Source organism: Camelus dromedarius, chromosome 33 (assembly GCF_036321535.1).
Source record: "Camelus dromedarius isolate mCamDro1 chromosome 33, mCamDro1.pat, whole genome shotgun sequence".
Lineage (NCBI taxonomy): Eukaryota > Metazoa > Chordata > Mammalia > Artiodactyla > Camelidae > Camelus > Camelus dromedarius.
This window is the reverse complement of record NC_087468.1, coordinates 4,016,237-4,040,190: the sequence shown is the minus strand read 5'-3', so window position 1 is coordinate 4,040,190 and position 23,954 is coordinate 4,016,237. Positions and strand designations below refer to the sequence as shown.

At 38.8% G+C, this 23,954-nt stretch overlaps 1 protein-coding gene across 7 annotated transcripts in view; it reads left to right on the top strand.

Annotated features, from left to right (window-relative positions):
- The first annotated feature begins 685 nt into the window (after positions 1-685).
- Positions 686-23,954, top strand: part of LOC116151738 (coiled-coil domain-containing protein 144A-like) — a 56,663-nt gene continuing 33,394 nt past the window's right edge. For 2 of the 7 annotated variants that reach the window (XM_064481723.1, XM_064481721.1), the window contains exons 1-16: positions 686-1,065; positions 1,744-1,858; positions 2,021-2,194; positions 5,612-5,718; positions 7,024-7,161; positions 8,610-8,692; positions 10,759-10,908; positions 11,519-11,570; positions 11,949-12,018; positions 14,699-14,759; positions 14,847-15,034; positions 16,319-16,448; positions 16,853-16,914; positions 19,406-19,499; positions 21,930-21,958; positions 22,140-22,212. In XM_064481723.1, coding sequence (XP_064337793.1) covers positions 851-1,065; positions 1,744-1,858; positions 2,021-2,194; positions 5,612-5,718; positions 7,024-7,161; positions 8,610-8,692; positions 10,759-10,908; positions 11,519-11,570; positions 11,949-12,018; positions 14,699-14,759; positions 14,847-15,034; positions 16,319-16,448; positions 16,853-16,914; positions 19,406-19,499; positions 21,930-21,958; positions 22,140-22,212 — 1,741 coding nt within the window. In that variant the 5' untranslated portion in view covers positions 686-850. The remainder of the gene's footprint in view (positions 1,066-1,743; positions 1,859-2,020; positions 2,195-5,611; positions 5,719-7,023; positions 7,162-8,609; positions 8,693-10,758; positions 10,909-11,518; positions 11,571-11,948; positions 12,019-14,698; positions 14,760-14,846; positions 15,035-16,318; positions 16,449-16,852; positions 16,915-19,405; positions 19,500-21,929; positions 21,959-22,139; positions 22,213-23,954) is intronic. The other 5 variants (XM_064481727.1, XM_064481725.1, XM_064481720.1 and 2 more) reach the window with 4 other exon arrangements.

Sequence of the window (23,954 nt, the reverse complement as noted above, 5' to 3'; positions counted from 1 at the left end):
CTTGCTGAGTAACTGATGTGGTGTTTTCATAGTTATGTGGTTAAAAAGTTCTCAAATGTTATACCATGCTCCCAAATAAGCCTTGGATTGATTCAAGATTTAATTGGTGGAAATAAAAGAAAATAAATAAAATAAAGAGAAGAAAGCGTGTAAACATAAGGGTGAGCCACAGAGCAGGGTCAGCAGGCGTGCGGAAACACGTTTTCATTTCATCGAGAGAGTGTGGTGGTTTCTCAAGTTTGTACTTAATGATACATATTGCCACAATCTCTGAAACCATGAAAACAGCTTTCTGCTGTTTGCATCTGCTAAGTTCCCTGGAGACTGGGTGGGGCCCAGAGGGATGGGGGAAGGAATAAACTGAGGGATAAGGAGATAGAGATTTTTGGTGGGGAGCTCTCTGGGGGACTAGGCCTTCAGCATCCTTTGGTTCCACCCCACTCTAACCACAGTTGCATACAAACATGACTTTCTCAGGGGCAAGCCTCACTTTTGGAAATGTCCCAAAACACTCAGCCACCTAGCACCAACATTTGAAAGGAATCCAAAATGGCCCACAAGCAATTGGAGAGATTTGAAATGCATTAGGCTCCCACGTGCGCACCGGGCCTCTGGGCCTCTGTGCGCACTCACAGGGACACTGGCTCTGGAGGGACAGTTGAGGGACAGTTGAGGGTCAGTGCTGTTGCTAGGCTACGACTGTTCCGGACGAAACATTCCGAGCCGCTGAGCTTCGCAGCCAAGGTGTGGAAGCGAGACCTCTGTGGCTCTTCTGTAGCGCCAGCGCTGAGATCGGGAGGCGGCAAGAGGCCAGGAGGGAAGTGAGCGGTGTCGGAAGGCGATAAGCCAAATGAAGAAGAGACTCGCTAAGTTTGTGAGCTGGGTGGGCTTCAGCGCCCGTCAGAGAGAGCGCAGGGATCATGAGCACCCCGTGCCTAGGTATCCCATCCGTAAGCACGAACTAAAGAAGTTCCACAAAGCCGCATATCTTGGCGATCTGGACACAGTGGAGGTGTTGCTGTTACGTAAGAAGAATTTCGTGCACAGCAGAGACAGGAACAACAGGTAACAGCGGCGGGGCAGGGCGGGGCGGGCCTGGGAGGAGCTGCCAAATAAGGTTGTAAGACATGAATTTTAAATTGCCTTCCCATGTCAGAGATGTTGAAGTGTGAGACAATGAGCATGTTAGAATCATTGAAGTACAGTGTTCTCTCGCATCCTTGCAGCTGCAAAGTAGATATACTGTCATTTTACTGAATTGAAATGTTGTCTTTGTAAAATAGTAATGGTAACAATTATAATATTACCTAACAATTATTGAGCTGTTATTTTGTGCAAGGAACTGCCAGACATTTTGCATAGCTTTTCATTTAAGCATCGCAGTGGGGTCCTGTAAGATAACTACTACTTCATGCCCATTTTGTTGATGAGGAAATTGAGGCACAGACAGGCTAATTGAGAGCTAATAAGTGACAGTGTTAAAGTAGAAGTCAGACCCAAGCTGAGCTGAATCTCAACGGCATGCCCTTTCTATTCAAACAGGTAGTTCTTCCGTTAATGTGGTGAGTAATAAGAGCTAATAAATACTGTTCTTTCCCCATAGAAAGAACTAAGATAAGAAGACTAAATGTTAGTTTTAAAGGGGTAGGAATAGCATGCTGTTGAATGTTTACAATTACGTGAGTAACTGTATCTTTGAACTAGTATGCTCTAATTTCCTAAACAGTCCTCTTACGTTCGCAGGACTGCCCTACACTTAGCCTGCACGAGCGGCCAGTCACCAGTGGTGACTCTCCTTATAGGGTGGCGTTGTGATCTGAATGCTCGTGACAAGGAAGGCAAGACAGCTCTCATCAAGGTGTGTAGCAGCCAACCGTGTCCATGTGAGATGGATTTGATTTAATTACTTAGAATAAAAATGAATTTACCTGTTTTAAATATAATGAACTGCTGGGACTTGAGGAATGTTAACTTGGAATGCCTGGCACTTACAGTCTGTTTCTTGCTGCGATACCAACAGGCTGTACAATGCCGGAAAGAAGCGTGTGTCAGTATCCTGCTGGAACAGGGTGCTGACCCAAATCTTGCGGACGACTTTCAAAACACTGCTCTGCATTACGCCGTCTTGGCTGGAAATACATCAGTTGCAGCAGAGCTGCTCCGCTATGATGCAAATATCGAGGCGATAAACGAGGTATAGCTCAACTGACTTTATTTACAAGATATTTGAAATACAGGGTCTTTTCTAGCTATAGGTGTTTTATTTATAGTAATATGTTTACTGAATACAATACATCAGGAACTGTTATCATGGAAACAACTCCAAAGCCAAGGCCAGAGGCTAGAGGTAGTGCCCACAGAAAGGGCAGAGCTCTGTCTCCCAGCCACACTTGTACCCCAGAAGGAACAACTTCCCATTAGGAAGTGCCTGGGAGTGGGTGGTAGGCTCAGAGCCTACAGAAGATGAAGGCTTGCGGGGAGTGAAGTGATGGCAGGGGCTGGGTGCCTGCCTGGGGATGGGTGGGAGGAGGAAGGAACCCAGTACCCAGCAGGGGGAGCTGGGTGACTGCACCTGGGCAGGGGAGGCAGCAAGCCACAGGCCCTGAGCACCCCAGGATCCCAGGTTCTCGAATCTGGGCAAGTGAGGTCAGGTCCTGTTTGACAGCCAGCAGGGGCATTCGCTTGTGCTGGTGGCCACGTGGCCCTCCACGTACACCTTCACCTTGGGGTCTTCCACACTCAGCCTGGTGCAGCTCCCCTGCGGGGCTGTGGCTGTAGGTGGGGAGCAAGTGATGGCGCAGCTGGTCCTCCTGCTTTTTCTCCTGGCTCTCCCCTGAAGATTTTGATTGAATAAATGTACTCAGGTCTAGACGCAGGTATTTAGAAATACTTCCCTGAGATTCTGATACAACCCTTGGTTAAGGATTATTGAATGGATTCGTGTAATGCATGTAAATTCACAGATCTCAAAAATAAGACATCTCTGGAAGAGCGGGGGTTTGATAGATGCTACTGCTTTCAGTGCTCTGCTTTCCAGCCATGTTAGCCTGACTTTTACCCGTCTCTTCCTCTGTGACTGACGAGTTTATTGGCAATATTACTGGCAGTATCTATTGCCTGGAAGAATAGCTCCTTTTCCTTTCTAACCACTGATCATTCAGTGGCACTCAGTCTTAGAAACTTGCTTGTGGTGAGTGATTCAATAAGTAGAGTCGGACCCTTTAAAGATTTTGCACCTTTTGTTCCCATCCAGGTCATTAGGTCAACAGGGTTTTTCTGATCGCTATAGTAGGAAATCATGAGTCTTCTTTTGGTTAAAGCTGTGTGATGGACTTTTGCAATATATCTGTTAGATTCACTGAGCTCTAGCATAATCAAGATGACAGTTTTTTTTTTTAAAGTCTAATTGATTTACAGTGTTGTGATAGTTTCTGGTATACAGCAAAGTGATTCAGTTATATTTATATATTCTTATTCAGTTATGTATACATTCTTAGTTATATATATATTGTTGTTCAGTTATATATATATTCTTACTCAGTTATGTATATTCTCATTCAGTTATATATATACTCAGTTATATATATTATTCAGTTATATATACATTCTTAGTCAGATACACACACACACACACACACACACACACACACACACACACACACACATATTCTTTTCCATTATGGTTTATTACAGGATATTGAGTATAGTTCCCTATAGTATATTCAGTAGGACTTTGTTGTTCATGTATTTTATATGTAGTAATTTGTATCTGCTAGTCCAAAACTGCTAATTTATTCCTCTTCCACCCCCTTTCCCCTTCGGTAACCATCAGTTTGTTTTCTATGTCTGTGAGTCTATTTCTGTTTTGTAAATAAGTTCATTTGTATCACATTTTTAGAATCCACACGTTAAGTGATATCCTATGGGATTTCTCTTTCACTTTCTGACTTACCTCACTCAGTATGTTAATCTCTAGGTCCTTCCATGTTGCTGCAAATGGCATTATTTCATTCTTTTTTATGGCTGAGTTGTATTGCATTATATATAAGTATACCATGCAAGATGGCAGTTTTAAACATCAAGACCCATGACATTAGTAACAAATTGGAATTGTTCTAATAATTTAGTTTCGGCCATCTCATGAACTAATTATCCATTTGATTAACAATTGGGGAGAATTAGATACAGGTAGATTGTAGTTTTAGTAGGCATTGGAAAAATTCTTGAAGTGGGTATTATGAGCCTTTTTAAAGTGTATTTATCTTACAATATATTTTTTTAATTGAGGTATAGTTGATGTACTATATTATATGTTACAGGTATACAGTTGAGTGTTTCACAAATTTTTAAGGGTTATGCTCCACTTACGGTTATTATAAACTATTGGCTCTATTCCCCATGTTGTGCAGTACATCCTTGTACCTTATTTTATGCTTGATTGTTTATACCTCTTAATCCTTAATCCTAATTATCCATTTGATTAACAATCAGGGAGAATTCGATACAGATAGATTGTAGTTTTAGTAGGCATTGGAAACATTCTTGAAGTGGGTATTATGAGTCTTAATCAGAATCTTTATTACATGTTGGGGCCCAGTGTTTTTGTGTGTAAGACATATGATTCTAAAGAAAGGCAAGGTTTTACATACAAATAGTTGATTTATACCCAACTGTTTGGAAACACAGCAAACATAAAAACACAAGTGGGCTATAGACTAAACATGGCCCTGGATATGTTCAGTTTGTCTCCACACATTGAGTCAACATTTAAAATTTAGGAGACTTGTGCAGAAATCTACACTTCAGAACTTCTCCTAAAGAATCAAATCTGGTCCCCCTTGAGCCCAGGCCTGTGTGGTCTGCAGAGGTGGCCCCTTCTCGGTGGGGGGTGTGTTCTCCAGTTTGCTGTCCTCACTTGTGACCTTCACTTACTCGGGTCACCTATGTTGCCTCTGTAAGCATTTGAATTTACAATTCCTGTTGTATATTTTGATAAATATTTCAAGATTTTAAAGATAGTCTATATTAATTTATAGCCTACTTCATATTTTATAATAATCCCTAAGAGTGGGATGGAATTTTTCAAATTAGAATTTATAAGTTGGTTTAAGAAAAACTTTTTCTTTACATGCAAGTAGTCATATTCCCATTGGAATGTCTGCAAGCTTTATGAGATCAGTCGTAGTTGTAATTGGATAGGTTATGCATGTTGCAGACAGTATGGTATCTTTCTCCTCAGCGTGGCTCCTTAGAAATGTAGTTGATTCGACAGCTAAATGGTTCTCTCTCTGGAGCAGTGTTTAGTGTCGGGAGTAGTAGTTGAGCAGTAAGGTAACTAGAGAATGCCTGACACACGCTGCAATAGAAGCGAAGGTTCTTGGAACCAGCAAATGTCTGAAGTGGGTTTCAGAGAGTGACTTCACAGGGAAACTTTGGATGAGGTCAAGGAGGAACCTTTTAAAGAGAAGGAGCACAGAGCGGCGAGGAAGAAGGGGCTACTTTTTATTTACTTTATAGTGTATGTTTAAGTTCAAAGATTCAAGTTTTTAAGTTCAGTTTTGAAATTTATATGTAATTTTGTACATTGTCAACTGTTTTTACTATTTTACAGTATAACATGACACCATTTTTACTCGCCGTCAGGAAGAACAAAGAAGAAATGGTCAAATTTTTGATGGAGAACGGGGCAAATGTACATGCAGTTGACAAGCTGCAAAGGTACAATAGTTTGTTCTCTCTCTCTCTCTCTTTTTGTTTAATCTTAATGTTGTTCTAGAATAGTAACAGCCAATCAGAAAGATTAACTTAATAAGAAGAGGATTAAGTTAGAATCAACACATCATCAGTTAGGTAGAAAAGCAATTATTCTGCCTGGTGTCACAAAGAACAGTATGCAGCAGGATTCATCTTCCTTTATGATAGTGACTGATGTAATTTGCAACCTGGTTTTTTTGGTCATACGGTCTTAAAATAGTTCAGGGGTTTCATTTTAGTTTTATTAGTATGGACTCTAGTTTTTATTTACCTTATGAGACTGTTGAATTTCTTCATTCTTTTATAATTTGTTTTAACCTCTTCTTGGTATATATTTTTTTCTTAAAAGATGCATATTAAACAAAGAGGAGTTTGTTTTGCTTTTTGGATGACTCTGCTTTAAATTACTTTCTTTGAAGGATACTGATGTTATTAGGTTATCACTGAGTGAGTATCACTAAGAGAGTAACTATGACCAGATACTGTGGGCTCGTCAGTTTTTATCCTTTTTCATTTCTAGTACAGTTTGATGTTTTTATTTTTAATTGATAACGGTAGAAGGAAGAAAAATAGCTTTAATTATTGAATAAACATTCCCTTTAAAGAAGACAAGTCTTAGGTGGACGATAAAGAGGAAAGAGCTGGGCTTTAGAGTCAGACGAGGTTGAATTCCCAGCTCTCCGGCTGGCCAGGTGTGTTACCTGGGGGACATGACTTATCACCAACCAGTATGTTTCCTGTCACGTAAAGGAGGGTCGTAGTACATCCTTCAAGGAGGGTTGTGCCTAAGAAAGACCATGCGTAGACTGTTCAGGTTAGTGCCGGGCACATGCTTCTCAGCGTGATTAACTGCAGCCGTGACTATTTTTATTGCCTTTTTTATTCATATTACTGTTTTCAGCCTGCAAACAGCTTCTCCTTAGCTGACCTCTAGCTGATTTTAAAGTATTGTATTTCAGACGAGGGAAGAAATGGGGAATCCTTTATTTAAATCTTTACCTACTTCAGATAAGTGACCTCAGCATCCTTCTCCATCAGAGGACTTTAAATTAGCAACTTCTACTATGTGCTACCCAAGTAGGACAGGAGGCTTCTTTTTTGTCCCTCTGTTTTAGCCTTGGAGGTAGTTTGCAAAGATGAGCACTCAAGCATGTAAATGGTCAGTTCTCCAGGGGTGGGCAGGATATTAACTTGGTAAAATAGATCAAATTAACTGTTTAAGTTAAGCTAACTAAGTTCCTAAGGGTGAAGTTGTCTCTTTTATTTTAGATCAGCACTCACACTTGCTGTGTATCATGACTCACCGGACATAGTCAAGCTGCTTCTTGAGAAACGTGTTAATGCCGATTCGCTAGATTCACACGGACGGACTGCTGAAGAATATGCTTATTGTAATGGTTTTGAACAGTAAGTGTTTACATTAAAGTGCCAGTTCTCTCTAAACTGAGGTTGAAAATGACCTAACTGTTACTTGTTACGTGACAGGTGAGAGTTCCTAGTTGGGAGCAGGCACTTTGGGGATGGCAGTGAGACCCTCCACATCATCAGCTGGAAACCAGCAAAAGGCCAGACTAGTGAGATGGAGCAGTGGGCACAGGGTTCTTTATCTCAGGGTTTGTAAGGTGTTTATCCTTAGGGTCCTGCTGTTCTCCATTTCATTCCAGTGTAACCCCAATGCATGGGGTACAAATAATGTCACATATCTGATTTTTCTAACTAGTTGTTTGGGTCTTAAAATGTTTAGTAGAGCAGAAAATCCTGTATTTTCCTGTGGGAACTTTCTTCTGTAATCTTGCTGTTGAATTTTCCAAGAACCTAAGGGATTGCCTAAGATCACAGTGACAGTCCTCTCCCACAAGGCATTGGGGCAGGGCGAGGGCATTCTAATCGTTCTCTTGTTTCCCTTGATTCTGTTGCTGCAGCATTGGTACTAAAACTGGTTTTAACAGGATCTCTTCGGCAGCTGGGTCTGGGGTCTGGATGTTGCTCTCTAAAGACCTTTAATAAAATTTTTAAAAGAAGAAAAGGAAAAAGAAACTGGTCCTGCAGTCGGGTCATGATTGACCTCTGCTCCCGGGATGCCTGTGCTGATCCAGTTTCCGCGGTCTTCGTGGCGATGGACACGTAAACTTAAGAGTGACAGCTTGTTTAGTTCTCATACATATGCTTGTATGAGGTCATATATTTATAAATAAGTTTAACTACAAGTTATATAGTAGCTGAGGTGCCCTGAATTATAAACCACGAAGAACAGCTCGTCACCGTAATTTGTAACATTTTCTGAAAACTGCCACATTTAGATGTTACACCTATGAAAAAAACACACATTGGGTTTTATTTGGGATTCTCAAATAGTTCCAGCATTAAAGTTCAAGAACAAATTATTCCATTCTTCCACTGTTTCTCTGAGCATCTGGGGGATACATTATCTCATTAAATCTTCCTAATACTCTTACGAGTATTAATAACTAACTGCCTGACAGTAAGATCCCAGTTTTATAAAGGGAGACTTTGAGCTGAAGAGAAGCACCTTGTCCAGGAACAAATAGCTGTTGGTTATAGAGCTGGGACTTCTGAGTTCGAGATACTTTCCGTATGTCAGGGTCGCTCTAGTTAACTTTTACTGAGCTGTACTGCCCTCAGTTCATGACTACTTCACCTTACTTTTTTTCCTTTTTAAGTATACATCCTAAATTTAAAAGTGTAGATTGTACAAATTTGAAATATATGGGACAATTGAAGTTTTGATATTACCTCTGATATTGTCTGAAATAATCTAAGAACTTAATATATTTGGTAATTGTTTTTCATATTAGCATTCAAGTACTAATATTTATTTATCACTTTATACATAGCCTTTACCAACTGATTGTCGACTACAGAGCCGGAAAGATACCGAATACTTCCCCTCAAAATAGCGACCTAGGACAGAGTTCTGGTAATAAGTTACTGTTGTTGGGCCCACCGTAGATACGGAAGTAAGATTGAGGAAATTTTGATAATGAAAGGGCAGTGATGAAAGCCAGTGTGTAAATTTCATGTATGTTTTTATTTTTTTAATTAGTTTTTTCTTAATGGTCTAGTATTCAGAAGTATTTAAGAAGTTAATTGTAGGTAATTTAAAATCTGAGACAATATTGTCTTAAAAGAAATTCATTTGTTTAATCATGGCCCCTTAAATCCCATATTATATCTTTGTGTAGATATGAAAAACAGGTTTTTTTTACTTTGTTGTACATTTCCTGTAACATTATAACAAGTTGGCCTTGTTACAGAACTGGATCTTTAATTTTTACAGGAAATGGATTACATTGGGTAAATGAATGCTAGTTATTGCATAGTGATTAGTCTCACTAAAAAGTGATTGTCTTTAAAACTGGGAGCTCGGCAATACCTTCCTGGTGCTGTAAACAAATGGCCAACAATTAGAACTGCACAGCTGGGCCAGTGTGCAGCATGCTAATAAGAGATTGTTTTTTAAAGGTACCTAGTGATAGGGCAGAAGTCAGGAAAGCAGTGCCTTGTTGAGAAGCACTGGTTACTTTTCACATCATTACACGAACAAGGGCTCTCTCACCAATTTCATTCCTCAGAAGTGCAAACAATGAGATATGCTGCCTTCATGAGAGTCAGATGTTTTCTTCTTTTTTGGGGATACTTGTCATGAAACTATATTTTGTTAGAACAAGATTTTCTATTGCCATTAGTTGAAGGATTGTCATAATAAGTATTCAAATAGCACAACTGAGGACTCAACAAATTGTAATAAAAGCACAGAAGTGCTTCACATAAAAAAAAAAAAAGACGACTGTTGCCTAGGTGTGACCCCTCGCGTGCTGTTCAGTCTGAACTGTATGAGGGCACCTTTAACTTGGTAGACCTTGATCAAGCAAAGAATTTCTGTTGTAGGAAATACAAAGATGGAAAAGACAGAGTTTTGGTCTTCAAGGTGCTCATAACACAACAGAGTTGCCCCTGGTTAATGTCTGTTTTTTTTTAACAGGACTTTCAAAGAAAACATTCTTATCTGTTAATTCATCCACTTAACAGATGACTATCAAGTGTGTTTTAGGTAGTAAGCACCACTCTGACGTTACAGAATGCAAACAGGTCAAAAGCACAGTTCCTGGCCTCCGGGAGCTTGTTACTGTCATCACCATTTTTATGACTGGCTTTACTTTATTCTGTGCTTACTGTGTCCCAGAGCCCACGAGGACTTTGTAACTGTCTTTATGTATTTTTTATTGGTATTTAACATGTGCCAAATACTTCAAGTCCATGGTGAGGAAAGAAGTTTTTTAAAAGTGTGTAGGATGTCAGGTAAGCCATGCAGAGCGAGTAGAAGTTTGCCAGGGAAGGAGGCAGAAGGGCAGTGTTTGGTGGGTGGAACATCTTTGAAGATTACATTTGGCAGAAAGGACAGCGGTGCAAAGGCTAAGATGTGCCAGTGAACTTTGCAGGATCTATGAGTTTCATTTTGTTGGTGCAGAAAGGATGCTGTAGGAGTGATTGGGAACGAGGTGACTACCTAGCTCAGGCATGCTTCTGAAAGCCTTTCTAGTAGTATAGAAACGAGGAGGTCTGCTGTAGACCTTGGGAAATTTGTCAGAATGCTTTTAGCTGCAAATAATAATAGGAGCCCTAAGTAACAGTGGCTACAGCAACAGGAGTCAGGATTGTTTAGAAGGTTCTGTGATGTCATCAGGATCCCAGATGCTGTCCCTCCTTCAGCTGTGAGGCTGCTGGTGTTTGATGTCGCCTTTCCTGGTCTGCTGATTAGCAGCAGCTCCAAGCATCATCTTCTCACATGACAATATCCGCAGGCGAGGAGGGCTGCTTCTCTCTGCATGTTTTCTGTAACTAGGAAGGAAACAGACGCTTCCGTAGACTTCCCCTAGCATCTTATTGGCTGGGCTACATCACATGCTCATTCCTAAAGCAGCCACTGGGAAAGGAAATGCAGTTACTGTGATGACCGTAAAACAATCATTTCTCTTTCTGCAGCTAAGGAGAGTTTACCTTCTTCTCATCCTGGGGCAGAAAATATCCAAGAAAAGTTGCAATTGTCCAGCAAGGACAACGAAGAAGAAGTGGTTGTCGAGTTGGGAACCAGCAATGGCAGCTGCATGGATTCAGTGAAGAATGTTGAGAAGAGTAAGAAGATTCGATTTGAGTCTTAGGGTTTCCTGTTATGACATAAAGCAGGGATGCACAAGCTTTTTCTGTAAAGGGCCAGAGAGTCAATATTTTAGGCCATGTGGTGTCTGTCACATCCACTCATGTCTGCCATTGCAGTGTGAAAGCAGCCCTAGACCGTATGTGAGCGAATAGGGATGACCGTGCCCAGATAACACGAGGCTGACAAAGCCAAATGGTGGGGTGGGTTTGTCCCGTGGGTGTCGTCCAGAAACACCACGCTATGTAAGCTTGACACTGTCAGTTTATGATACTGATTCTACTAATGATTATCATTCTTTTGTGAGTCTCATCAAGTTTGGTTGGGATTTTGGTCCTTGAAAACAGCAGTTCACTTTAAAATATCAAATTTGGATAAACACCCTCTTTTTTTTGATAAATATAAAGGAGGGGAAGTGGTTTTTATGCATTAATTACCTACCAGGAGTATACCAGTATTCACTCAAGTGTGTAGTCTCCAGGTGTGGTCCCAATGGAATGCTTTTTAACAAAAACATTGGTCTTATACTTTTAATATTCTGTGTTTTTCTATTGCCCGTATAAACTATTTTACTTTCTTCTTTAATAGAGATTTCAGTGACTAAGGTTGCACCGAGGTTTGAAGACATCTCTGTAAGCAGGTAGGATTTTATGGATTTTTAAAAATTACATGTTGACTAAGGGAACACAGAGAAAAGAAACAAGGCTTCTTGAGTGTCCTACTGTGGGTTAGACACCGTATTATGTACTTAGCATTTGTTACCTCATACAGTCCCCACAACAGCTTTGCAGAGTAGCTGTGCTGTTATAGCTTACTTCTAGTTAATTAGGCAACTGTAGTTTAAGGAGGTTGACTAGTTGACCCATGATTCCATGGTTAACAAGTAGTTGACCTGTGACTTAACCATCAGGCAGCCTGGCTCCCAAATCTGCTTTCTCATCCCTCAGCATAGACTTGTGTGACTTGTTTGTTTAAAGAAATGAACTCACTCATTTTTGATGTGTATTTTTCTCCAAAGTATTTCACCCAAACATGATATTGATGATTCACGGCCTCCATCAGATGGTAACTTAGATCTTGCTCCCAAGGTAAAGTGTTTTCTTGTGAAATTAATTTTTCTGCTCTGAATTTAGTTCTGTGTAGTATTTTCTCTTAAAATTTAGCAGTGTTCTGCTTATCATTGTTTTATGTTTGTATGAGAAAGTTGGTCAGAGTAAACCATTTTATGAAAATATGGCAGGTTTTTTTTTTCTTTTCTTTTTTTTTTTTTACTTTGATAAATACTGAAGATGAGGCTGAAGCAAAATGGACTAGAAAATAGATCATGACAGGAAAATTGTATTGTGGAAAGGTTTCCCACAACAGAGGAGGTGTGAAGCTTGGCCAAGGCTAAGGATTCTTTGACTTTCAAACCACACTGACAGCACTTGTATAATACTCGTGCCTCAGGGACATCTTCAGTGCACACAGCTACTTACTGTGATAATCATGGCCTCTTCCTGGGGCCTTTCAGTTCCAAAACTTACATAGCATGTATCTTTTTTTTTTTTCCCCCTTGGACACTTTTTATTTTGGTATCAGAGTTGTGAGGAAAGAGGGTTTTTTTTTGTTTTTTGTTTTTGTTTTTGTTTTTTTACTTTATTTCTATCTCTGGTTCTGCATTAAGACTAAAATAATAGTTGAAATTCTAGAAATTTAGAAATTAAAATTCTGTTTCTCAAAATCCGTATTATAAAGAGATTCCTCTGTGTTTTCTAAATTATCCCATTACAAGTATATTCAAAACTCTGCATCTAACTGAAGAATACATGTTTTTCCTAAAATAACAGCCAGCTTTAAAAGTAGACTCTTAATAACAACCATATGATGAAACCTATTTCAGAATTCTTTTGTATTACAGTTTTAAAAAGTATGTCCAGTCCTCGTGTCCCATTCTAAAATTTCAAGTTTCAGACAGTTTGTAGTATAGTTATTTACATATTCATCTTATAGCCCCTGCATCAGTATACACCGCTAGAGATTAGGGAACATAATTGTGCATTTCCTGGAGCACCGAGAATGAGGTCTTAAATGTAAGAAGCATTTTATTATTTTTTGAATGTGAATGCATGAAGAGACATGGAATTCTGCATCATGCTGCACGTACTGTAACATGCACACTCTATCATAATGAAATCTGTTTGATGGTACAGGTAATATAATATGCGTACTATGTCATAGTGAAATCTATTCAGATTTTAAAAATATGACTTAAATTTCTCTTCCCTTTATTTAGGCTGTAAAAGTTCAGTTGTTATGAGAGGAAGTATGTCATAAATGCCAAGGAAGTAGATAAGAAGTATATGATAAGTAGGAAAAGGTTACAGTCTGTTTTTCAGTATCCACCAACTGTGAGCTTAGAATTTGAGATGAAAACTTTTTAACCTTCTTTTAGCCCCCTCTCATGTTCCATTAAATATATCTTTTCAAGCTATATATTATCCTTAGAATCCTGATTACCAGTTCTTTGTCTAGGTGGAAATTTGATATGTTAGGAACTTTCTAAAATCTATTTTTCTCTCTCTCTAGTAATAATTTGCAGCGTTCAGGTAGTGAGAGACGACCATGTTCAATTGAGTGACTGAGAGTGACAAAATTTAACTCTCACTTATAGTAGTATTTACAAACAAACAGTTGTAGAGTAATACAGGTCAGCATTATTGGGGATACACTATGAACAAAGGCCTTTGTTTTATATATATGTTTCATATATCATGTATTTTGATATTTTTATAAAATTTGTTGAAGAATATATATACTTGCATATATAATTCATATATTTTTATATATATAATAAAAAGGTGAAACAGAGGCTTTCACTCATGGTATATCCCTAACAATACTGATACATCCCTGATCTATTATATATAAATGCTAAAATATATATATTTCTCCACATGCCTTGTTATACTTACATTTTCCTTTTTTTCTTGCCTTAAGTTTGTACTTGACTAGTCAGGTCTCATTTTTTCTTTTCTTCCTCCTCCCCACTTTTTTTTTTTAATGGTTTGTCCCAAACCTAATATTTCTTTGCAGAAAACACTTCTTCAGTGTCTGTTCTTTCAGTCCATCTCACTCTGCCTCTGTGAACATATTTAGTGACAGTTTTCTGTTTACTGTGTGTGTGGCTTTCACTCATGAGTCATTGCCCCTCAGAATTACTTTTGTTTTTATTCCTCTTTCTTAGAAGTAACTGAATTTGAACAATCATTTGTCTTTAGCTTTTTGGCGAATGGAATAGAAGTAGCTTATACTGTTTGTTGTTCTAACTCATCCAAATAAGATACTGCTAAAAAGTAAACTCTCATATTTCCCCCATGAGAGATCATTCACACATATATAAATCATGCAAGCATATTTCAAAATATAACAATTACTTTAAATTTCTTAATGTTAGTTTTTTCAATAGGACTGTAAACTATGAGGGATAAGTTTTTGTTCTAGATCATTTTGGTCAAGAAAGTCATCTAATGGATACCATAGTGTTTGTATAATAATCAATGAGGGGTAAAGAAAGTAACATTTTGTTACCCCTGAGGTCATCTCTCATCATGCTCACCCCATGAGAAGATGTAGGTTGGTAACTGACAGACCCAGGACTTGAATCCATATCTGAATGACTCCAAAGCCAGCGCTCTTTGTGTTAGATCATCTAGGAATGGGGAATGTTACAGTTACGTTTTTCAATTTCGTATTTGTTGTTCTTAAAGCTGCTATTTTCTTCTGTAGAAAGTCCGGCATCCAAGATTCGCAAAGCTAATTCAGGCCTGGGAAGAACCCATGATAAACAGTAAGTTATTTGAAGACTGTCTTTTTGTGTTTTCACTGATGAGAAATTACAGATAATTCCATCTACCATACCTTGTTTTCACTACAGCAGAGGCAGAAGATGGTGTTTTGAAACCAGGAACTAGCACCTTCTTTGAGGACAATAATTCTAATAATGAAAATGAAGATGCAGTTAGAACCTTTTCCCAACCATCAAGTGAAGTTTCAGGCTTTTCTCATCCTGCCTTCCCAGCACCGGAACCTCTCACATCTTCAGCAGTCCTTGGTGTTACAGAGGTAAGTCGTTTTGTTTTTAACTTTTCCTTCCTGTGCTTTTTCACTTACCGTCCCCCTGATTCTCATGGGGATGAAAAGGATCCTACACAGGAATGGAAGTCCTCAAGATCACAATAGAAAACAGTGTGATAACAAGAGAGGTACACGTGCAGGACTGAGATTTGTAAAGGTTGGTGGCAATAAACAGTTCTCAAATATGCCATTAAGAAAAGAAAGAATAAGAAAGCAACTGGAAAGAACGGCTGGAGGAAAGAACGGCTGGATGAATATGAAGATGGGCAGGGGTACAAAGGGGAAAGATTCATCTAATAAGGACAAGATAAATGAGTGTCAAAATGAGAGAGATGATTACACAAAAAAAAACAGCAGAAATAGTGGGCTTAAGTGAGAGCAGGATCTCTATAGTACAAATTATGATAGAAATTATCTCAAATTCAAATTAAGAGAAGGAAAAGTCAGCTCATGGAAAAAAGTGCTCAGACTCTTCTGAAGGACATATAGCTGATTTTATGAACAGCAGAAAGAAAATTTGATCCTCACCTTTTTTCTTTTTGGTTATAGAAGTTTGTTTTTTAATTCAAATGTAGTTGTTGTACAGTATTATATGAGTTACAGGTGTGCAGTAAAGTGATCTGGTTATACATACCTATGTATATATCTAATTCTTTTTCTTTCTTTTCCATTGTAGTTGTTTGTGAGATATTGAATATAGTTCCCAATGGAAGTTAGTTTTAACTTGAAGTTATTTCTTTTTTTAGAAATCCTCACATTTAAATTGATGAAGTGATGTCTTATATTTAATCCAGCAAATTTTGTCTCTCCATTCCGTCCCCAGTAACTGAGTTCTAGTTTTCCATGTGACTTCTCATGCTGTTTCACACCTCGACCTTCGGCTCAGGCTGCCCTTTTTAGAACCCCCTTCACGTCTGCTCTTTGCACTGGGTCTGTCATTTAAGACACAGTCTTGTCTTCCCAGCGTTCCCGGAGCTATTGACACGCAGCAAGTCTCTTCTCTCCTTTGTGCCCTTACTGTGTCTGTTCACTGCAGGTGTAGAGCTGTTGAATGATACTTGTCTGTGTTGATTCATTTTCATGTGTCTCTACCTCCCCTAGAATATAGAGCAGAATCTGTCTTTTATGTAGATTGCCAGCTTCTCCCAGGGTAATGCCTATGATCTGATGCATACAGTAAATATATGTTGTCTTCCTGACTGAATGACCAAGTGTAGGAATACGATGTTTTCTGAAGTTGGGTTTTTGTTACATTTTGTTTTGTTTTTATAGGAAGAAACAACAAAGCCAAAAACTGGGGGAAAAGAGAACGGCACTCGGACTATCAACAGTGTTGTAAAGGAGCAAGCAGATCATAGCAAATTGATTTCTGTTGATGGAGTACACAAAAGTGACAGAGGTGGTAAGTCAGTGAGCATCTATGGATTTTCTTCTCTGTTTAAAACTAATGTGGTTGGAGGGGGGAGGGTATAGCTCAATGGGAGAGCGCATGCCTAGCATGCACGAGGTCCTGGGTTCAATTCCCAGTGCCGCCATTAAAAAAACAAAAAAGCTAGTGTAAAAAATCTAAAGTGTGTAGATCCAAATATGATATCCATTTCTTAAGTGTTTTTCTTTTGCCATCTTCTTTCATAAATACCCCAACTACGACCAAGTTTTCTTCCAGAAAATGCTTCAACCTTCTGAAATTCTTTTCTGCCACTTTAATTTATTGACATATTCATGAATCAAGATAGACTTATATATATATTTAAACTTCCCAGTGGTATGTGTTCTCATTAATGTATTCGTGACTGCATTTTGTAGGCGCAACTTCAGCTTTAGGACTAGAAGAAAAGGAAGATGTCAAATCACCCTTGGATTCTGAGGTGCTGCCTTCTATTATTATTTTCAGATATAAGCATTGCGTGATATTAAAACATAAATGGAGGGATGTTCTGACTTCACTTTCTCACTTCTGCATTTACCCAGCAAAATTTTTTCCTCATTTTAACCCACACTTAGTAAAGTCATTCCGTGCTACATGTCATACCACTGCAGAGTGCACTTCTGTTAATTTTCCAGACTCACATAATGAAACTGGTGTATGTAGTGCAAAAGCCAAGGCTTAGAAGTCACAGGGAATCGGTTTGGGTTCTGAAGTTACCTTTTCTAAAAACTAAAAATAATTCTTGGTCAGCCTGTGACCAGATGTTTGTTTCTTTGTTATAAATGAATGTGTAAAACTCCTAGTGAGATTGAGAGAGAAACAGGTTGTACTAAAAAAAAAAAAACACGGTGTTTTTGTTTGTTTGTTTAACCACTTTGTCCTTGAAAAGACAGTGCCTGTGACTTGAAAGTACTATTATATTTGGATTGTCAAGTAGATCTGCAATGAACATTTCAGGAGAAGCAAAAGCATGGGGAATAGTAATAAATATGTGGGGTTAAAATACCAGCAGTTTGGTTTAGTGATGTTTTACTGAGGACAGCGCATTTTGGGTAGGGAAAATAGCGTGCACTGAGTACCTCTATGGCGACCGGACTTGAAGGAAGCTAAGTGCAGGGTAGTGATGACCTATTCCAAGGTGACAGCCATGGAAAGAGGTAAGAAGAGCCTGAACTCTTGGATCTCGGCAGCTCCTGCCTAGTGGCACAGCACTGTATTTGAAGTCAGCAGACGTAGCATCCTGGTTCTGACCCACTGTGGCATCTTGGAAAAACTTGTCTGACTTATTTGAATGTCAGTGACCTCGTTCAAAAACATGGTACTGATACCTACCTCCCAGGTTATGTGTCATGAACAAAACTGGTAACAAATGTGAAAACACGTTGTCAACTGTAAAGGGTGCTATAGAAATGTAAGAGAATGAGCACAGTGGCCACTAGGGACCTAGTGAAATGCTGAGGACACTTTTTTAAAATCTGAAGGACAATAAAATGGGAAAGTTAGAGTGGGCGCGGGGATTTCTCATTTGGGCTATGTTGAGTGTCGGTAGACTATTATCGGACATCTCCGATAGGTATATAGTGCTTTGGTACTTGAAGCCCTCTGGGGAATTTAGACGTTTTGACCTTAAATAAATTCCTGTTCCTGAACACCAGCTATGCACCAGGCAGTTAGACACTGAATGTAGCAGTTGAGGGGTTAGGCTGTAGTGGCAGGAACAGAAAAACAAATAAACAGGAACCCTTTATCAGGGACAGTAAGTCCTTCACATAAGGAACGTGGAGAGCGTTAGGTTAGACAACAGTGGGGGAGTTTGTAGTTAGGACGGGGGTGGAGTAAGGGTGGAATTTAGGTAGTCAGAAAAGAGCTGAGTGTGACCAAAGCTGCCAGATGATGGACAGGAAGGAGCCAGTCACACAAAGGTCCAGGGGAGGGATGTTCCAGACAGAACAGCGGGTCCCGTCTGCTCATCACGGTGCTCCAGCATCTTGGAGTGGCCAGGAAGCAGCGAGTGGGTAACCGTCCTTAGAATCACTGTTATTGCTGTGTGTAGAGAAGAGAGAATGTGCATCATAAGGGCCTGGCACATGCGGGTGGTCGCTAAACAGTGTTCTTATTCTTCCCTTGTTAAAGTAAAGCTTATGGTACTTTTTTGAAGAGCTGCATAGCTACATTTAAAATTTTTCTGCTGTTAATTTAATCAAATGTTTTTCTTTCTACTTTGGTACTTTATTCAACTATTTTCCCTATCAATAAAAGTTTTATCAAATAATAGTTAGATTCTGCTAAGCCTTTGTTTACTGAAATGTAGCAGTTTCCACAGTGTTCTGTTAATACTCAACATGACAGACTCGAAGGCTTCTTTTCATGCCATGTGTGTTATTTTAATACTAAACACAATATGTGTACTAAGAAACATTTTAAATTTATAGCACATTTATTAAAGAATATTTAAATATGTATATTTTTAATTGTATTTTTTATTGAAGTGTAGTCAGTTTATAATGTTAGCTTCAAGTGTACTGCAAAGCAATTCAGTTACACATATAAAAATACATATTTTTTTCAAACGTCCTCTTCTTTTGTCGAGGAATGCAAAATGGAATTAGGTGTTTTGAAGTTAATTCTTTGTTGAAATCTGCATGTAAGTCAGTATTTTGTCTGTGAAAATATTTGCTCTAGATTTCCATGCTCAGTTTACAGAGTCAAAAGCCAACTGAAGATAAAAGATAGACTTGATCTGAAGAGTGTATATGAAATTTTCTATTTAAATGTTTGGGTTTCCAGGATATGCTTATTTTGTTTTCGAGTCTAATTGCTTTTAAAGTAGGAAATTAAAAAAAGAATAATAAGGTAGGAAACGCAGGTATTTTCTTAGAAAGGGATCAGGAAATCTTTATGTAATTCATTATTAATATTAATTTTAACAGAGTATCTCTGAGATTCAACTTCTGAACTGTGTTGATAATTTATCTGGAGCTGCAGGTCGAGGAGAAAAAAATACATTAAATGGACAAATAGAAAGTAAGTACTGTATTTTATTTTAAAAAATTCATTTTACAGAACGTTGATTTAAAACATGGATTTGGATCTATTCTCTCAGCCAAAGAAAATCACCTGTTGAACATATAGTGAGAAAAAAGAGGAGAAAAGGAAGTAAATTGTATATCTTACCAGGTGTCAGCAACAGATTAAACTAGAATGCTGTTTAAGGAGCTCAGTTGTTAGCTTTCTTTCAAGATGCTCTGTGACCTGAGGACAGTCAGGAAACCAGGAGGAGGGAAGGAGGGAGTGAAGAATGAGGGAGGTAGAGAGGAGGGAACTAAATGAAGGAAAAAATGGGGGGGGGGTCCCTGGCAGGAGTTGGTAATGTAGAATAGTTCTTTAGAAGAAGGAAGAGAAGAGTGTTTGAAATGAGATGGGTATGAAGTGAGCTGCTTCCAGCACCAAAGCTTGTCTGGGAAGCACAGCAGGATGTCTCACTCCCTCGTCCCCCCGACCATTAGGAAGGCGGCGAGGACGGCGGTACCTGATCACGCAGAGCTGGGTGTGCCTGCCGTGGGTGAGCACAGGCGTGTGTGGTCAGCTGTCAATGTCTGGATCTTTGTGTCATGCAGCATGTTGCTGCCTTATAGGGTGGTGTCTCATAGGCCAACAGAAGAGTGGGAAAGAGGAAGAGAGCAGGGTGCCTTCCGGGGAGGTCAGGGGAGCTGGAGCCTGGTAAAGAGTCCCCTGAAAAGTCTGCAACTCCTGATGCAGCTTTTGGGGAAGTGTTACAGTGAGACGCATGCGGCTGGATTTCAGAGGGATGAGTTAAGTCCGAGTGCTGTAGAAGCAGACTCGGTATAGACTGGAGTTTCTCAAATTTTAGTCACCTGGGGACCCAGTGAAAAGTGCACATTTTGAGCAGTGGGTCTGCGTTTCTAACAAGCTCTTAGGTGATGCCCTTGTTTCTGGTCTTCAGATCACACTCAGAGGGTAGACTTGTGTTTAGGGGAGTCTGGAAGAAGAGCCACTGGGGAGTTAAAGACAACAGCAACAAGGAAAAGCATGATTTTGTTTTTCTTTCTGAGCACGTTCATAGCCAGAGGGAGGCAAAGAGTTGAAGTAGAAATTAGAGATGTAAGATAGTGCTGCTAAGCAGAGAGGAAAAAGAAGTGGTGGGGATCGTCCATCAAAAGAATAGAAAAGGGGAAGAATTAAGACCACAGATGTAGAGGTACCTTTGAAGAGGAAAGTGAAAGGAAGGAAGGAGGAAAAAAAGGCAGCAGGTAGGTGATTTTGGAATTGAGGAGGAAACTTGAGAGAACTCCTTTTCGATGGCGTCAGTGTATTTGCACTGAAGCCAGATTAGATCATTGCCACTCCAGAGAATACTGGAATCAGGAGGGGGCCTAGAATTGGGGTAAACCACAGCCACTCCTCCTATCAGGCTTTGAAGATATATGTTGTATTGGTATTTGTTATTCAAATGAGATTAACTTGAATATGAAGCATTGACTGCTTTTTTTTTGTTTATTTCAGGATACCTAATTTTTTGATAAGATAGTTGTTTCACAAAAATCCTTGTAAACATTAGCCTGATTTACCAAACCAAACTAATTTTGGAAACAAAAGAAATTAATAGGGTTCATTCCATAAATGCTAACATTGTTATTTTCAGTGAATACGGCACAGGTTTTGAAATATAAAAGACTTTTAGTATCTAATAATTCTGTGGCAATTAAAATTTTTTTTGATCACCAGATTTCAATATTGAAAACTCAGTATACATTCTTTCTTGCATGAGTGGATCAAGAAACTTGGATGGCTAGAGGATCCAAGAAATGTAGGCATACCAACAGCCCATGTGGGTATGGGAAAAATATTTTTATGAACTATTATTCTACAAGTGTGTATCCAAGCCGATCAATTCGTATCACTTTCTCTGACGAGAAGTGAATTGCACATACAAATGGACTGCCGTCACAGCTGTGGACTTCCTAAATCGCAGAACGAATTGAAGAGTATGATAAGTACTTGTAGATTCATGGTGTCAGGCGCACGAAAGATGTGCTGCTGCGTTTTACCGTCAGCTTTCACATTTGTCTTCTTGGAGCCGTGACTTGTTCCTCTGATTGGAGATCGCGTTTCTCCTCCTCAGGCAGCAAGTTCACACTGGTACATGTGCACGTTTCTGTTTTATAAATAAGTCACTTGAAACATAATCGTGCTTTTGAGATCTTAACTGCATGTTCTGTTAAGCCTGTATTCCTGCTCTTCATTGAGTGTCTATAATGGACTCATGTTTCTGTCTTGTTGCTGTCCTAACTGCCCCTGAAAAACAAGACACCGAAACCTAACGTGTCCATTTCCAAAGCAAGCATGAGGATTGCACTCAGTACTAACTGTGTGAATGGATAGTTGGCTTTCATATTTACATATAATTGATTATGTGTCCCTTTTGGCTTTTAGATTCTACTGAAAAATATCCTCACTTGAAGGTAAAAACTTTTATACTTTTATCTTGATTTTTTTTTTTAATGAGGGTACTGGGAATTTAGCTTAGGACCTCATGCACTGCTAAGCAGGCACTCTACCACTGAGCTAGACCCCCCCCCGAATTATTACTACAGATTGTATCAAATGTACATTATTAATCGGTTTGTTTCAAAAACCATTCAGCCTGCAGTTGGAGTGAAAGATTCTGTTCCTAATAAAACAGGAGAAATGAAGAATTTACAAACATTCAAATCAGGTAAATTTTGCAATACAAATTTAAGTCTGAAGAGAAGTACAGTCTTCTTATTCCTAATTCCTTTTATTTCTTCAAATTTAATTGAAAGATGACATAAATGCGGCAGATGTTATTATTGGTATCCATGTTTGAAAAATATATATAAGCTTAAGAAATAGACTTTTAAAATGTCAGCTTTGACTTGGATGTTTCTATTGATGCTGGGAGACTAAAGTGCTCAGCTTGGAGTCCCTATACTTCTCAGGGATTCTGAGAGATTGATTATTAGGTTCTAAGATTTTTCCAGAGTTTTAAAATGCTTAATTGAATTCTGAACTTTATGTAGGGTAAAGCTTCACTTGCTAACATGTCAGTCATATTTCACTTTATTTCATCTAGTGCTATCACATTGATGATATTTATTTATTTCTGTATTTATTTATTAATGAAGGTCCTAGGGATTGAACCCAGAACCTTGTGCATGCTAAGCATGTGCTCTACCACAGAGTTATTTCCCTAGCCCAAAGGTCTTAAGCCAACTGGATGTTTTGATTAGCATGCTCTCTCTCTCTCTCTCCCTCTCCCTCTCCCTCTCCCTCTCTCTCCCTCCCTCTCTCTCTCTCTCTCTCTCTCTAAGTGGTGTCTTTGATTATTAAAAATGATGGAAGTAATTAGTCCTACCTTAATGTTTGGTAGATACGATCTTTTAAAACAATAATCCTAAAAGTTTTTGGATTTAGGATATTTTTTATACTATTAAAAATTATTGAGGATTCTGAAGAACTTTTAAGTGGGTTGTATCTATTGATGTTTAGTATATTAGAAAATAGAACTGAAAAATTAAAAAACAAGCACACACAAACATTCCATTAGCCATTAGAGCTATGATGTTACCACATGTCATGTGTCTGGAAACCTCCACTGCACACTTAACAAAAAATGAGAATGAAAATAGCATTCAGTATTATTGTGAAAATAGTTTTGACCTCCTGGACTCCCTAGATGGAGGGAACATGGGGCTTCAGGGCTTCTCAGATGACACTTGAGAACTGCTGTTTTAAACAGGGTTCATGGGTGTGAAATAATAAAGGAGCCCTTGTGATGAAGTGGGCTTTAAAGTTCACTTATACATTTCTTGCCTTTTTTTCTTTAACTTGTCTTAAAAAGTTTGAATCTGACAACTTAATTCTTTTTAAAAAAGGAAAACATTTTTTGTTATATATTTCCTGTCTCGTGGCACTCTGTACTCTTTGGACCTAGTTTGTACCTAGATTTACCCTATTTTTATATGGAAAAAATTAGTCACTCAAGGCTATCCTTTCTTATATAAATTTATGATGTTTATCCACGGCTTAAGGTAAGAATTCTGAAGATATTGGTACATTGAGGAAAGACTGTCTCATTGTAATTTAAGTAGTACCATTCAGTAAAAGTTTCCTTAAAGCCCACGTCTCTAGGACTCAATACTGTCATGCATATTTAAACGTCCAGTAAATGGCTGGTTAGACATACATTTTGTTAATGAAAAAATTCATATGTTGAAGAATCATAATTATTCCTAAAGCTCTTATGGAATATTGACTGTTTTATAGAGAGTGATGAGTGAATCCAAATTAGTAATACTAGAAAATTAAACTTAGAAACAAGAGACAGTGGTTCCCTATATGAACAGCAATGACATGTAAAGTACAACCAGCTGGGAAGGAGCAGTGTGTTTGGGGGAGAGGAGGGCGTGGGGCTGCGGACGTGGGGCTGCTGCTCTG